Raw genomic sequence first — 13,523 nt, 5'->3', positions numbered from 1 at the left:
TTGACGAGATCTCATTGGGGCACGAGTTGGGGTGAATTGGCGTTGTGTGAAGGCTTGGAAGACAACCGAAAACCCCATTCGCAAGCAGTCCCAGATCGGGCTAGCGCTTCTTCCCCAGAGTACCTAGGCATCGACTACTCTGGTAGCAGTAAGGCTCGCAAGATCAGCCGCTGCACGGGCCAGCGGTGCAACCATTGCCCCGATGCCGATCGATCCAGAGCATATCAGTTGCTGGTTCAGTTCATTGCTCGCGTCCTTGCCTGGGTCTTGGTTTGTGGCTCAAGGATCGAGTATGTAGCAAGGCCCACAAGTCACAAAGTGTTCTACGAAGGCACTATCAAGCATGACGTCAGAGGATGAATAGCATGCATGTGATAACAAATTATGTGCTATGCTAAAAGTAACGTACAAATGAAATCGAAATTGTGGACATATTCATGACACCGTGAAGATACTGTCGTAGCCCCCCGAGTGAGTGTCGGACTGGGCTCTTCGCATCACTACGTACTTCTGAACCACCAAGGCCTCGCAGGCTGATTCGTCGAATCAGGAGTAGTCGCAAGTTTCTTCTGTTTCTCAAAGCAGGGGAGCCATTGCCTCAACGCCTGGATGAAGTAGTTGCGCGACTCAGTAGCAGCCTGCGAGTCGCGAAAGTCGAAGCAGTGGTAGAGGTTGGCACCAATATACCCAAAGACCGTATCCGCGGTGGTCTCTACTCCACATTGCGGAATGTCAGTTGTGACCGTGATGCCTTGCGGCGCGAAACTCTCGGTGGAGAATAACCCAAGCGTCCTCCAGGGGTCAAACTCCCCAGAGCTCCAGAACACATTTGATGGTCGAATCGTCCAGCCTCCATACTCAGCGTTTAGTGAGGTCACCTGTGGCTCTGAAGGGAGTATGCCGCTACTCAGGGCGTCGGGGAACATTCGGTTGCACTGAAATTGCTGATACTCAAGGGTCTGATATTTGGAAAGGAGTGCGCCTACTCCCACGTTGTTGCTCTGGTAGAAACCCCACTCTGAGCAGTACTGCCAGGTCCAAGCGATTGCGTCTGGCTCGTTTGGCGGATTGTTTAGCTCACAGATTGGAGCAGCTGATTTGTTTAGACCTCGGCAGTTCGTGAACAAGTTGTCGTTAACCACCTTGTTGAACACTGGCCATGCTGCCCAATGCTCCGCAACAAACTGGTTCCCCCGGGTTGGAGCGAGGCCTTCGGAGCCTGCGGATACGCCCGTTTCTGGGTCCGACTCCAAGTAGCTGCAGAACTCGTCCAATGACCCGACAGGCCCGCCAAACCCATGAGTCTGGAAGTAGCCATAGATTCCGCCAAGTGCTGCAGTAAATTCCTCGTTTGTGTTCGCTTCAGCGCCGGGACCAAAGAAAAGTTGTTTGACTGCCGCGGCCTTGTCTTCCTGAGCGAGCTGTTCATCGATCCATTCGAGGGCTGCTTGAATGTCTCGCGCACAGTTTCCGTATCCGTTGGCCAACATCGCTCGATAGATTTGCTCGTAATAAACACTCATGTCGATTTGCGCTTGGGCCGGAGCGGAAGCGGCGAATGCCGCGAAGATCGTGTCTGGATATTCCTTGCGCGTGAGCGCGGCTCGGACACCAGGATATGAACCTCCGATCATGATCCAGGGCGTTGCTTCTGGAGTCAAGTCGACCAGTGGGTATGCCGGGCGAGTGAAGTTCTCCGCAAAATAAGGGATGTCGGCTAACGCTTGCGCGGTAGTGAGATATCTCCAGTGCTCGGGCGGAGTGTTGGCATTGACTGGATATGGGAGCGACCCCCCGTAGTATCTAAATTGTCAGTTCATTCCAACTCGGTGTGTTCGGTGGACCAACCGATGCTCCCACACTATCCCGATTGCATTGAAATCTTCAAGTAGGCTTCTGAAGAAGGATGTACTGCTGGTGAGATGCGGAGCACCATACTCTCCATTGGCCTCTCCGACATCGTATAGAATAACTGGTCCTCCAGGCGAATAGTATGCGTCGTTCACCCAGTACCGATTTTCATAAGTACCAAGAGACGGATTGTCGTGATCAATCGGAATCTATAACGGGTAGCGTGTTAGCTCGCAGAAGAACTGGTGAGCGCTGCAAAAGGGTTCTTGTCCCTACCGAAACATATTCTGCCGGAGAGTTGACATCGGTGGACGCCGCGATCATTGTACGAAACGACGTTTCACTCCTCACGGCGGCATTTACATCCAGTCCCAACTCAGCCGAAAGCTGCAGCTTCTTCGCCAAGTCAGATCGCAGCCCAAGACCAGCTACAGAGCTTGCGAGCAGAGCCACGAGGGCAACTGGCATTGACGGGTAGAAATGCATTTTGTGCACCGTGAAACAACAGAGGAAAGGACAGTCTCATATACAGAAAAAGCTCAAAAATCACCGAAGAGAGTGGAATGATCCGTAAGAATCATAGACCGGAAGAGATGTTGCTTATCCTCCCGAGAGCCGGCATCATGGGCGGATGCTTTATTTCTATCCTAGAATTGCGCATCGACGGCTGCGGCCAAACAGGGTTGTCTCATCATCGTCATCACAGGCAACACACCTCTGCTGAGCTAACACAAGGAAAAAGCAATGTGGTGCAAGTCAGCCGAGACATGAACGTATCGGGTGCGGTAAGAAGGGCCTCGCTGGGTGGGGTCGGACTGAATCAAAACCTGAAGTTGATGGCTCTGGGGCCGACAAACCGATAGCAGACATAGACGGGAGATTGGCGTCTTGTACGCGGCCCAGCCTCACTGGGAAATCAAAGGAACAGGGACAAGAAGCAATGAGAAACACGGCGACTCACTGAGGCTGGGGTCGCGGGGACAATGTTCGAGAAGCGAGAGAACAATACAAACATTCCAGCCAGACCACATGACCTCGCCGTCTCTGAAAACAGTCCGATACATTCTTGCAGCTTCCAATTTTATCTTCTTCTTCCTCGCTCTGCTTCTCGTCTCACTCGGTCTTGGGCCCATCACAATATTCACCATGAACTCAATCCAGAGACAGTCCTGGAGGCAGCATCATCAGAGTAAGTTTTACCCCTGATCCTGGCTTGAACGAACCATGGCTCACTTGTGCCACCGCGCCAGAAGCCAGGACTCTCTTTCCACGTTTGTACCACACGGCAGCCCAAATCTCAAGATGATACCACCCACGCGGGTTCATACCGACTGGCGAAAACTCGTCAATGAGGTAAGCCATACCGCGACTCGTTCATGTGGCCCAGATTATAATGAGTTGTCCGCTCGCAGTGGGTGCGAGCCCTGGAATGCAGGCTGCGTCAAGCTGGAATGCTCCCTTCCCGCCAATCAAAACATCTCATAAGACAAGCACAGACGGATCGCAGCAGAGCCGTCTGTCTTACTGCCGGTGATGGCACACCATATTTGCTGGCTCTTGCGGCCATGGGCGTGAACCAAGACCTGGGTGCGCTGTTTGCTTTGCAATCTGATCTGACCAACTGGAGTATCTCTAGTGCGACAATTCTGGCCATATATCAGCTGTGATTCAAATCGAGCCGCCTCTCCACTGTCGAATGAACGATGCGCGAAAACTTTGTTTGTCGTGTGTGATCCCCGGTTGCTACCGTAGCGCCGACCGCAGATCCCTGGAAAAGCGACATGAACTGCAGAAGATCAGCCTCGTGGTCGCTCTTTGAATAGCTGAATAGGAGATTCATTTCCTTGGCCGGACTTGCATCGCACGAGGATTTGCCTTGGTCTGAATCATGTTCTCGAAAGAGGGAGGTTGAGTTTGCACGGCCCATCCATCGTTTCAAATTAAGCCGCGCTATCTCGGACTTGGACAAAGACCGTGTGTCAAATGTTTGTCGGTCGTCTTGGCGGTTGAAACCCCGAAAACCGTCTCAGATAAATAAAGATTGGGCTCCTTGCAATTGTTCGGTCCTCCACATCCCAAAACTGTTCAGGGGCCGCGGCGAGACACGACCAGGATTCGCGGAACAGCAGTCGCTAAGTTGCTGCCCCCTCATAGCCTCAAAACGAAAGAAAGACAATTGCAATCTGCCCTCGCTATCGAGTGGCCGAACTTTCAAGGACCCCGCAGCGAAAGGAGACATGTATCGGAAACTAGAAGTTCCGCATACAAACAGCCATCGGTCTTGCAGCAGGTCTTCCACCACTGAAGGCCAAGGATTCCCAAGATCGACAGTCTTGATCGGCCTTTTACCATAAAGGGTTCGGACGTCGCAAATGATTCCGTAGCAAAGATTCCGCCTCTTCCTCGACAGAAGGTTCTGTCTGTTTGATTATCCATGCGCAGGCAACACTCCAGAGAGTCATGGGCATGACAGTTCTGAGTCCCCGGAGGCACTGCTAAAAATACCATACCGCCAAGAGCCTGAGATGATGCCATGGGGCTAGAAGATAGTGAGAGGAAATCTCGTCAGAAATAAACACTCGAATGGAGTCTCAAAAGGTGCCCTGCAAGTCAAGGCTGCTGAGCTTCTCCGCATGCGATCCACTCTGCCACCCACCTCTGCAGAAAAGCCGTTCACAGAGTCATGCTCACCTACCTTAGTCTGTCGTAGCGCCGGCCCTTTCGACACGGAAGTATAGCTCGTTGACCGGTACGCCTCAGATTGGTGGAACCTCTTGATGAAGGAGATCAAGGGTGACAGGGGCCGGAGGTTCACCCCCCTGGGAGCGGTTCCAGCCCTACCTCCTGAAGAAGAACTGCTCATGATTTAAGCTACCCATTTGCCGCAAAGATCGTCGACTTGTCTTTCTTGTCAGTTGTCAGCACTCACGTCATGTTCCTTAAATCGTTACTTTTTTCTTCTGCCGCCCTGTGGGCTGGCGCTGCTAACGCAGCTTTCGGTGTTACCAACAACGGCGATTCGTACACTATCGACGCCAATTCTCCTAATCCTTTGAGGTTTACTGTGAGCCAGTCAAGCTGTGATATCACCTCCATTTACTACTATGGGGCAGAGCTTCAGTACAGTGGTAAAGGCAGTCATATCGGCTCTGGTCTTGGCTCTGCCTCGGTTTCTGCAGTTCAAGATGGTAGGTTACTGTAGCTAAAGATTGAATAAATACAGACTTATGAGGCATTGGCAGGCGACTATGTCAAGGTGACTTGCGAGACGAGCACCCTGACGCAGTACTTCGTTGTGCACAACGGTGACCCCATCATCCACATGGCAACCTATATCACCGCCGGTACGTACTTCTTGCTTTTCAGGAATGGCAGTTTCTGACATGCCATAGAGCCCGATATTGGTGAGCTGCGGTTCATTGCTCGTCTCAACGCCGACCTCCTGCCCAATGAGGAACCATTCGGCGATGTCTCGACAACAGGGGGTAGCAGCAGCACGGTGGAGGGATCAGACGTGGTAAGTCCAACATACAGTGGGTAGCAGCGGGCCCAGCACTAACGGACGGAAGTTCGTGGTCAACGGAGAGACTCGCAGCAAGTTCTACTCCAGCGAGAGGTTCATCGACGACCACAGGCACTGTAAGTCACTCAGTGAATCAGCTGAACAATAACTGACTTGCTAAGGTGTTTCCGGAAGCGCACACCGCGTGTGCATGATTCTGAACCAGTACGAGACTTCTTCTGGCGGTCCTTTCTTCCGGTAAGTGCTCTCTGTTTGGTAATATGATTGAAGCTTATGATTCTAGTGACATCAACACCAACAACGGCGGTGACATGACCGCTCTTTACTGGTATATGGTACGGACGCCCGACACCTCGCCTGCTACTTAGCTAACTGTCTAGAACTCCGGCCACGTCCAAACCGAATCCTACCGCATGGGACTCCACGGTCCCTACTCGATGTACTTCAGCCGAAGCGGTACCCCCGGCACGAACATTGACACGTCCTTCTTCGCCAACCTCGGGATCAAGGGATACGTCGCTGCCAATGGGAGAGGAACGGTTACCGGAACTGCATCTGGAGCCGACTCCAGCATGGACTGGGTTGTGCACTGGTGAGCTTACAGCACATAATACTGGTATCTACCACGCTGACATCGGCATAGGTTCAACGACAACGCGCAGTACTGGGCCTACACAAACTCCAACGGCGGCTTCACCTCTCCCGCTATGAAGCCCGGCACATACACCATGAAGTACTACCAGGGAGAGTACGCCGTGGCTGAAACCTCCGTCACCGTCTCCGCCGGATCTACCACAACCAAGAACATTTCTGGCTCCGTCAAAACCGGCACAACTATTTTCAAGATTGGAGAATGGGACGGACAGTAAGCGCCATACCCTCCCTTACTTCTTCACCCACCCTCCTTCGCCAAACACCTACTTACTGACTGACACATCTAGACCCACTGGTTTCCGCAACGCAGAGAACCAGCTCCGCATGCACCCCTCCGACTCCCGCATGTCAAGCTGGGGTCCCCTAACCTACACCGTCGGGAGCTCCTCCCTCTCCGACTTCCCCATGGCCGTCTTCAAGAGCGTCAACAACCCCGTCACCATCAAGTTCACCGCTACCTCCTCGCAGACTGGTGCCGCGACGCTCCGCATCGGAACGACCCTCTCCTTTGCGGGTGGTCGTCCTCAGGCGACGGTGCGCTAGCCCATCACCTACCCTTTCTCCTCCAATTAGAACCGTGACAACTAACAATAAATATAGATTAACAGCTACACCGGCAGCGCCCCCTCTGCGCCCACAAACCTCAACTCCCGTGGCGTAACCCGTGGCGCATACCGTGGGTTCGGCGAAGTTTACGACGTTTCTATCCCGGCTGGAACTATTGTTGCTGGTCAAAACACGGTTGGTTCTCCATGCCTTTACTGGACTACTCCAAGTTTCGAAGAAAGGAAGACATAGCTAATACCAATGCCCTGCAGATCACTATCAGCGTCATCTCCGGAAGCTCCGGCGATACCTTCTTGAGCCCGAACTTCGTACGTCTCCCTTCGCTTCCATCCCCCTCTTCTCTATCCCTCAGTTGAAAGAAGGGAAGGCATGGGCTAACTATAGTGCAGATCTTCGACTGCGTCGAACTCTTCCAGTAAAGTCCCACAACACTTTTACTGTCCCTCCTTTCCCGGACGAGAGCTGCTGCAAAATTCCAACTTAACCAACTTCAGTCTGTACATATTCATTTCTGCCTTTATCCTCGCATGTCTTGTTTTTACACCTGTTACTATATGCGTACAAAAGCCATAGCTATCCTGGTGATAGTTGTGGGAGAAAACTACCTTCGTTTCTTCTACAGACATTCTTTTCATGGATTGTGAGCCGTATTGCAAATCTATCGATGTCATTCTGGATCTCGTCTATTCATTTATACACATAAGTAATCCAAGAGTATCCAGCCCAAGTCCAAAAAGTGATGTAAAACAAGGTGGATGAGAAAAGAATAAGGCCCAAAACCCAGCCTCTAGTCTACATTGAGCATTGATATCATCTTTCCCTCTATATCATTACCTCCTCCGTCCCAAAATCCAACCTAACGCGCCAACACCGACACCGCTAGCGATATACTTCAACCAGTCGCTTCCACCAAGTCGCCCTCCCAATGACCCAAACAGAGACTCAGAACCGCTATCAGCTCTGAATTCATCATCAAGACAATGAACGAGCGCCCCCCCAACCCAAACAGCGCGCACATTCCGATCATTCCCCGTCCACACCCACTTATGCACGCGCTCCGTCCACGATTCCCAGCCGAAGATGTCGACGACGGAGTCGTTTTTCTCCACGGACGCAGACCCAAATCTCGACTCCGACTCCAACTCAGAGGAGGGGGACGAACGCACAACACCACCAAGTCTAATAAGCTGCGTATCGAATAACATCCCCTCCTCAAAGCCACCGAGGTCATTCGCCATATCGACGACTGCGGCGCCGCCCCTCGTCGCGAGATACAGCGCTTCTTCGACGGAGAGAACTTCATGGCCGTCTTTGACCTCCTTACCCTCGCTGGGGTTTTGCTGCTGCGTATGCCGCAATAACCTCGAAACAAGACATGCCTGCCTGGCGGCTTCAAGGATACTCGGGCTATACCCGCCCGAGACATCCGTTCCTAACCCGACCGTAACCCCGCTCTCGAGCAGCTGTCTCACGGGTGCGATCCCGGAGCCCAGTGCTGAATTTGAGGCTGGGCAGTGTGAAACCTTTGCGTCGCGGGACGCGATGAGGTCCATTTCCGTCTGTGTGAGGTGCACCGCGTGTGCGAGGATCGTGCGTTTTGTGAGCAGCGCGTGTTTGTCGTAGACATCAGCATATGACTCCGAGTCCGGGAAGAGCGACTGAACGAGGCTAACCTCGTCTTTGTTCTCCGAGATATGGGTCTGAATGTGCAGTGGCGGACTATGCGACGCCGCGAGGGCGCCAAGCGACGAAAGCGACTCCGGCGAGCACGTCGGCGCAAAGCGCGGGGTGAGGATCGGCTTTACGAGCTTCCCCGCAGGGTCAAGGCTATGGATGTGTGCTATGTTCTCCTTTGTTGCGGAGAGGGATTCCTGCGCGGAGCCGTCGGTGTAGTAGCTCGGGCAGAAGGACGGGTTGTCCATGCAGACGCGACCGATGAGTGCTCGTTGGCCGCGGGTGTGGGCGAGGGTCGCGAGCAGGTTCGTTGCGCCGACGTGGATTGTCGCGAAGTAGGAGGCGTATGTTGTCCCATTTGCGAGCGTGCGCGAGATGACCTTGTCGTATGCTGTGCGAGCCTTCGACAAATTCCCCAAGCTATATTCTAGCGGGAAGGTATACGTCTCGAGCCAGTCGAGTAGGGTCGAAGAACCAAAGAGACCGGAGTTCGGGTACTGCGGCGCGTGGATGTGCGTGTCTATGAAGCCCGGGAAGAAGAACTCGTTGAGGTCTTCGCGCGCGCGGATGATGCGAACTGTTCCCGGCCAGGCGTTTCGGCGGATAAGCGATTGGAGTTGCGCCTCGCTGGTGATGCTCCAGTCGGAGCCTGCGATGCGGCCTGTGCGCGTTGACACCCAGAGGGCGCCGTGTCTGATTGAGAGCTCGTGCTTCGAGCCGGATTCTGTCCGTGGGAGGTCCACGAATGTTCCGTAGAACAGGGTGACTGGAGGTGCGGGCGCCATTGTTTTGTTTCGGTTCTTCGATATTGTTCAGTCTCCGCTGAGAAGCGGCTGTGCGACTGGTTTAAAATGAATCTGCGTCATGCGGTGTCAGCTGTGATGTAAAGTGAGGGAGGGGATAGACTTACGCGACCGAGAGCCTGTATTGGGAAAGTATTAAGTGTTCAAAGATTGGCCACGCGAGCAGCACCCGTCCATCATTCGAGACGAGATGGGATGGGGCAGTGAGCTTTTATAGAGAAAGGGACAAGGCTGCGGATGGCGACCTCCGCAGTGGTTGACGGCTGGCTCCGATCAATTGCCCGTCGGCTCCCGTCCGATCTGCTTATCAAATTCAGATAAGATAACGTTAGTTGGGCTACACGATAAGCTTATCTACAGCATACAACCTCTGAATGATATCAATATGCTAATGATATTCAATATGCAATGTGGAACTTTTAGTGTCCCATGCTATGTATGTTGAAGTAAGAATAACAGTCCAATCCAATGCAATCCAACGCCGCGTATTCTATGGCCATGTTGAATCTCAAATGCCCACAATAGCCATCCCAGACAGAAGTGTTGAAAATATATAAAAACGTCGTGATCTAGTCAAACATGGGTATCATAACTACTCGATCTCGTCCACAGGTCCGCATGTGCAGAACAGGTTCTGGTCACCGTATGCTGTTTCTATTAGCTTCGGGTCTTTCATGGAATACGAGAAGGGAACATACCATCATCCACTCGCGTGACAGACGGCCAGAACTTCTTCTCAACAAGATAAGGAAGAGGATAAGCCGCCTTTTCACGCGTATACGGCCGATCCCACTCGGTGGCGAGTAGGTCGCGCTGTGTGTGGGGTGCCATGCGGAGAACGTTGCCCTCACGGGGCTGCTCGCCGCTCTCAACAGCGGCAATCTCCTGGCGAATGGAAATGAGGGCATCGCAGAACCGGTCGAGCTCGGCCTTGTTCTCGGATTCTGTGGGCTCAATCATGAGCGTGTTGGCGACAGGCCAGGACATGGTCGGGGCGTGGAAGCCGTAGTCTTGCAGACGCTTGGCGATGTCGATGGCTTCAATGCCGCAGGTATCCTTGAACTTGCGGACGTCGAGGATGAACTCGTGCGCGCAGCGGCCGTTGTCGTTGGTGTACAGGATGGGGTAGTGTTCCTTGAGACGGGAGAGGATGTAATTCGCGTTGAGCAGGGTGATCTTGGTCGCGTGCGTCAGACCCTTGGAGCCCATCATGTTGATGTAGTTGAAGGTGATGGGGAGGATGCTGGCGCTACCCCAAGGTGCAGCACTGATTGGCGGGGAGGAGAGCTCTGAGCGCTTAGACTGGAGGTACTCGCTGTTGGGGTGAGATGGGAGGTAGGGACGGAGGTGCTCAGCGACACCGATGGGGCCCACACCAGGACCACCACCGCCGTGGGGGATACAGAAGGTCTTGTGCAAGTTCAGATGGCAGACATCGGCCCCAATCTCACCAGGAGAGCATAGACCAATCTGCGCGTTCATGTTCGCTCCGTCCATGTAGACCTGGCCACCATACTGGTGAACAAGATCACAAGCCTTCTTGACACCAGGCTCGTACACACCAAAGGTACTGGGATAGGTAATCATGATGGCCGCGAGTTCATCCTGGTGCTTCTTGCACTTGGCCTCCAGGTCTTCCAAGTCGAGGTTGCCCGTCTTAGTGTCGCACTTGATCGTAACCACCTTCATACCGGCCATGGCAGCACTGGCAGGGTTGGTACCGTGAGCCGAGACCGGAATCAAGCAGATGGTACGCTTGGAGTCGCCAGTGGCTTCCTGGTACTTCTTGATGACGCGAAGACCGGCAAATTCACCTTGGGCGCCGGAGTTGGGCTGAACGGTGACCTCAGCCATACCAGTGATGTCCGCGAGCTGCTGTTCCAAGTCGTCAATCATCTGGGTGTATCCCTTGGCGACGTCAGCGGGCAAAAATGGGTGCATCTGGGAGAATTCGGGCCACGAGATAGGAATCATCTCAGTGGTAGCGTTGAGCTTCATGGTGCAAGATCCGAGAGGAATCATGGAGTGAGCCAGAGACAAATCCTTGGATTCAAGGTGACGAATGTACCGGAGCATTTCGGTCTCGGAGTGGTGAGTGTTGAAGACGGGGTGAGTGAGATAGGCAGAAGTACGCTCCAAGCTTGCGGGGACGGAAGCCAACGCAAGTTCTTTTTCTAGAGTGACCTCGCCCTTGGACGCATGGGTAGAGAAGACCTGGAGGATGGTCTTGACCTCGTCGCGTCCAGCGGTCTCGTCTAGGGAGATACCAACCTTGGTCTCAGAAATGCGGCGGAGGAAAAGCGAGTTCTCGCGGGCAGCGGCGACAATCGCATCTGCCTCTTGACTGCTAGCGAATTCGACAGTGACGGTATCGAAGACAGCCGCGCCATCAGCGACATTTGACTTGACGGGGACATTGTATCCCAGGGCAGCGAGCTTGCTTTGAAGGGCGGTAGTCATGGACATGATACGCTGAGCGATAGTCTTCAGACCGGAAGGCCCGTGATAGACAGCATACATGGCGCTCATGTTAGCAAGTAGAGCCTGAGCCGTGCAAATGTTGCTAGTAGCCTTTTCACGACGAATGTGCTGTTCTCTTGTCTGGAGAGCAAGACGCAGCGCGCGGTTGCCCAAGCGATCCTTGGAAACACCAACAACACGTCCAGGAACCTTGCGCTTGTACTTGTCTGCGCAAGCAAAGAAGGCAGCGTGGGGACCGCCATAGCCCATAGGAACACCGAATCGCTGGGCACTGCCAAAAGCGATGTCAGCTCCAAACTCGCCCGGAGCCTTGAGAACCGTCAATGCGAGCAGATCAGTCGCAACGCTGAAGGTACCACCGGTACCGTGGATAGTGTCGCTCAGCGCCTGGTAATCGTAGACACCACCTTCGGTGTCGGGATACTGGGCAAGGACACCGATGAGGCTGTCGCCTTGCTCCTTGACGAGCTTGTGACCATCGGCCAGAATGTCGCCGATGACCAGATTGATACCGAACCCTTCCGCACGCGAGCGCATCACGGCAATTGTCTGAGGGTGGACCAGGTGAGAGATCACGTAGGTCTTGTCTGCCTTCTTCTGCTTGCCAAGAGGCAAGGTGGCCATGGACATGGTCATAGCCTCGGCAGCAGCAGTACCTTCGTCCAGAACGGAGGCATTGGCGAATGCAAGCCCGGTCAAGTCAGCGGTCAAGGTCTGGAAGTTCAGGAGCGACTCGAGGCGACCTTGACTGATCTCCGGCTGGTAGGGTGTGTAACTTGTGTACCACGCAGGGTTCTCCAGGATGTTGCGGAGGATAACCGGGGGAACTATTGTGGGATAGTAACCCGCACCGATGAATGTCTTTCCAGAGACGTCGATCTGTTTGCGGTATTTATCCAACAGCTTCAGCATATCCGTCTCTCCCAAGCCTCCATGCACGCTGCTCCGGGGCAGACCTGTATCGGCGCTCGGAAGTGTGACATTCAAGTCCTTCTTGGACAGCACATCGGCGGGGAGAACCTGCTTGACGAACTCGTCAAGAGATGCGGCGGGAGGGTCAAGGACAGCCAACATCTCCTCCGCGGCATCTGGAGAAGGGCCAATGTGACGCCGCGGGAAGGTATCTAGGGGCTGAAAGACATCGGCTGGGTGAGGAACGCCATGGTCCGCAACGGAGCTGGTGTAGACCGGCCGCCGTGTGGAAGGCAACGGTTGCGATGTCGTGTGTAAGCTGCGGTATGCGGGGAGGAATCGGGAAGGCGAGGTTCGTCGTAGGGATGAAGGAACTGTGCGCAATTGAGAGCGCAGAGCAAGCTGGCGAGTGCCGCGCAGGCACAGTGACGCTGCCATCCTTGTGTGAGGGGTTGACAGGCCGAGCTGTCACGGAATCGGAGCTCTTAGCTAGGGGTAGGGATGGTTATAGCTCTTATCGCCACGGCATAAGCGGCAACGACGCCAATTGAGCGGGAGATAATCAGTGAGTAGGATTCTAGGAGGATCAGAGGGGAGAATAGGAAGCTGAGAAGAAGAAAAGAAAGAGATGAGGGAGAAAAAAGTTCTTGAAGCCGCAGTGATGTATGAAGACCGCGGCCACAACGGGAAACTGTCCGAGCCCACGATAACGTCAGGCGCCGACCAATCAGCAGCCGGCGATGGGCTGATAGCGGCCATTTCCCGCGGGAAAGCTCGAGCAGTTTTCGTGCCTCGCGGGTTCACACCGACTGTCGGAGGAGCTTGCATTCTGGTAGCGAGCTTGCTGTCTTGCGGGCGTCTGTCTTGACAGTTCTACAGCAGGAATCCATTGTTTGTGTAGGTTTTTGGAGAGAGTTGACTCAATTCTGAAGCATATTCTGTGTCTATGTATGACGTCATTTTTCTCGGGCGCACTTTCTCGATCGTCTACAAAAGCCATGACTGTAGACCTCAAAAAAGCTCGACTGCATGTTTCGACAACAGCTGCCTTTCAAAAG

General features: G+C 53.7%; 4 protein-coding genes across 4 annotated transcripts; 1 reads left to right on the top strand and 3 right to left on the bottom strand.

Annotated features, from left to right (window-relative positions):
• Window positions 1-430: 430 nt before the first annotated feature.
• On the bottom strand, window positions 431-2,706 carry BJX68DRAFT_105131 (putative serine peptidase, family S28). Its single transcript, XM_071035805.1, has 3 exons — window positions 2,128-2,706; window positions 1,849-2,060; window positions 431-1,803 (listed from the first exon to the last, which is right to left on the bottom strand). Exons 1-3 carry the CDS (start codon window positions 2,335-2,337, stop codon window positions 501-503), a joined length of 1,725 nt encoding a protein of 574 aa, XP_070898275.1. The 5' UTR covers window positions 2,338-2,706; the 3' UTR covers window positions 431-500.
• Window positions 2,707-4,281: 1,575 nt separating this feature from the next.
• rglA (putative rhamnogalacturonase B) lies at window positions 4,282-7,022 on the top strand. The gene is made up of 12 exons (XM_071035804.1): window positions 4,282-5,039; window positions 5,094-5,195; window positions 5,244-5,368; window positions 5,421-5,490; window positions 5,536-5,611; window positions 5,658-5,709; window positions 5,755-5,966; window positions 6,018-6,239; window positions 6,316-6,562; window positions 6,629-6,769; window positions 6,847-6,903; window positions 6,985-7,022. Exons 1-12 carry the CDS (start codon window positions 4,784-4,786, stop codon window positions 7,012-7,014), a joined length of 1,590 nt encoding a protein of 529 aa, XP_070898274.1. The 5' UTR covers window positions 4,282-4,783; the 3' UTR covers window positions 7,015-7,022.
• Window positions 7,023-7,227: 205 nt separating this feature from the next.
• Window positions 7,228-9,291, bottom strand: BJX68DRAFT_238951 (chlorohydrolase family protein). The gene is made up of 2 exons (XM_071040446.1): window positions 9,180-9,291; window positions 7,228-9,126 (listed from the first exon to the last, which is right to left on the bottom strand). Exon 2 carries the CDS (start codon window positions 9,052-9,054, stop codon window positions 7,426-7,428), a length of 1,629 nt encoding a protein of 542 aa, XP_070898273.1. The 5' UTR covers window positions 9,055-9,126; window positions 9,180-9,291; the 3' UTR covers window positions 7,228-7,425.
• Window positions 9,292-9,447: 156 nt separating this feature from the next.
• BJX68DRAFT_238948 (glycine decarboxylase subunit P) lies at window positions 9,448-13,118 on the bottom strand. Its single transcript, XM_071040445.1, has 2 exons — window positions 9,771-13,118; window positions 9,448-9,720 (listed from the first exon to the last, which is right to left on the bottom strand). The coding sequence occupies exons 1-2, from the start codon at window positions 12,901-12,903 to the stop codon at window positions 9,665-9,667; spliced, it is 3,189 nt and encodes a 1,062-aa protein (XP_070898272.1). The 5' UTR covers window positions 12,904-13,118; the 3' UTR covers window positions 9,448-9,664.
• Window positions 13,119-13,523: the final 405 nt, after the last annotated feature.

This window comes from Aspergillus pseudodeflectus, assembly GCF_044049435.1.
Source record: "Aspergillus pseudodeflectus strain CBS 756.74 chromosome Unknown BJX68scaffold_26, whole genome shotgun sequence".
NCBI classification, from domain to species: domain Eukaryota; kingdom Fungi; phylum Ascomycota; class Eurotiomycetes; order Eurotiales; family Aspergillaceae; genus Aspergillus; species Aspergillus pseudodeflectus.
This window is presented reverse-complemented; position numbering and strand designations above follow the sequence as displayed.

What these genes read in the sequence shown, in the direction of transcription:
- BJX68DRAFT_238951 (XM_071040446.1), bottom strand. Translation starts at nt 9,054, where the DNA reads ATGGCGCCCGCACCTCCAGTCACCCTGTTCTACGGAACATTCGTGGAC.
- BJX68DRAFT_238948 (XM_071040445.1), bottom strand. Translation starts at nt 12,903, where the DNA reads ATGGCAGCGTCACTGTGCCTGCGCGGCACTCGCCAGCTTGCTCTGCGC. An exon ending in TGTCACGCGAGTGGATGATG is followed by an intron (nt 9,721 to 9,770) that starts GTATGTTCCCTT and finishes TAATAGAAACAG; the next exon opens with CATACGGTGACCAGAACCTG.
- rglA (XM_071035804.1), top strand. Translation starts at nt 4,784, where the DNA reads ATGTTCCTTAAATCGTTACTTTTTTCTTCTGCCGCCCTGTGGGCTGGC. An exon ending in TTGTTGCTGGTCAAAACACG is followed by an intron (nt 6,770 to 6,846) that starts GTTGGTTCTCCA and finishes AATGCCCTGCAG; the next exon opens with ATCACTATCAGCGTCATCTC. An exon ending in CCTTCTTGAGCCCGAACTTC is followed by an intron (nt 6,904 to 6,984) that starts GTACGTCTCCCT and finishes ACTATAGTGCAG; the next exon opens with ATCTTCGACTGCGTCGAACT.
- BJX68DRAFT_105131 (XM_071035805.1), bottom strand. Translation starts at nt 2,337, where the DNA reads ATGCATTTCTACCCGTCAATGCCAGTTGCCCTCGTGGCTCTGCTCGCA. An exon ending in CTCCGGCAGAATATGTTTCG is followed by an intron (nt 2,061 to 2,127) that starts GTAGGGACAAGA and finishes TACCCGTTATAG; the next exon opens with ATTCCGATTGATCACGACAA. An exon ending in GGGATAGTGTGGGAGCATCG is followed by an intron (nt 1,804 to 1,848) that starts GTTGGTCCACCG and finishes CTGACAATTTAG; the next exon opens with ATACTACGGGGGGTCGCTCC.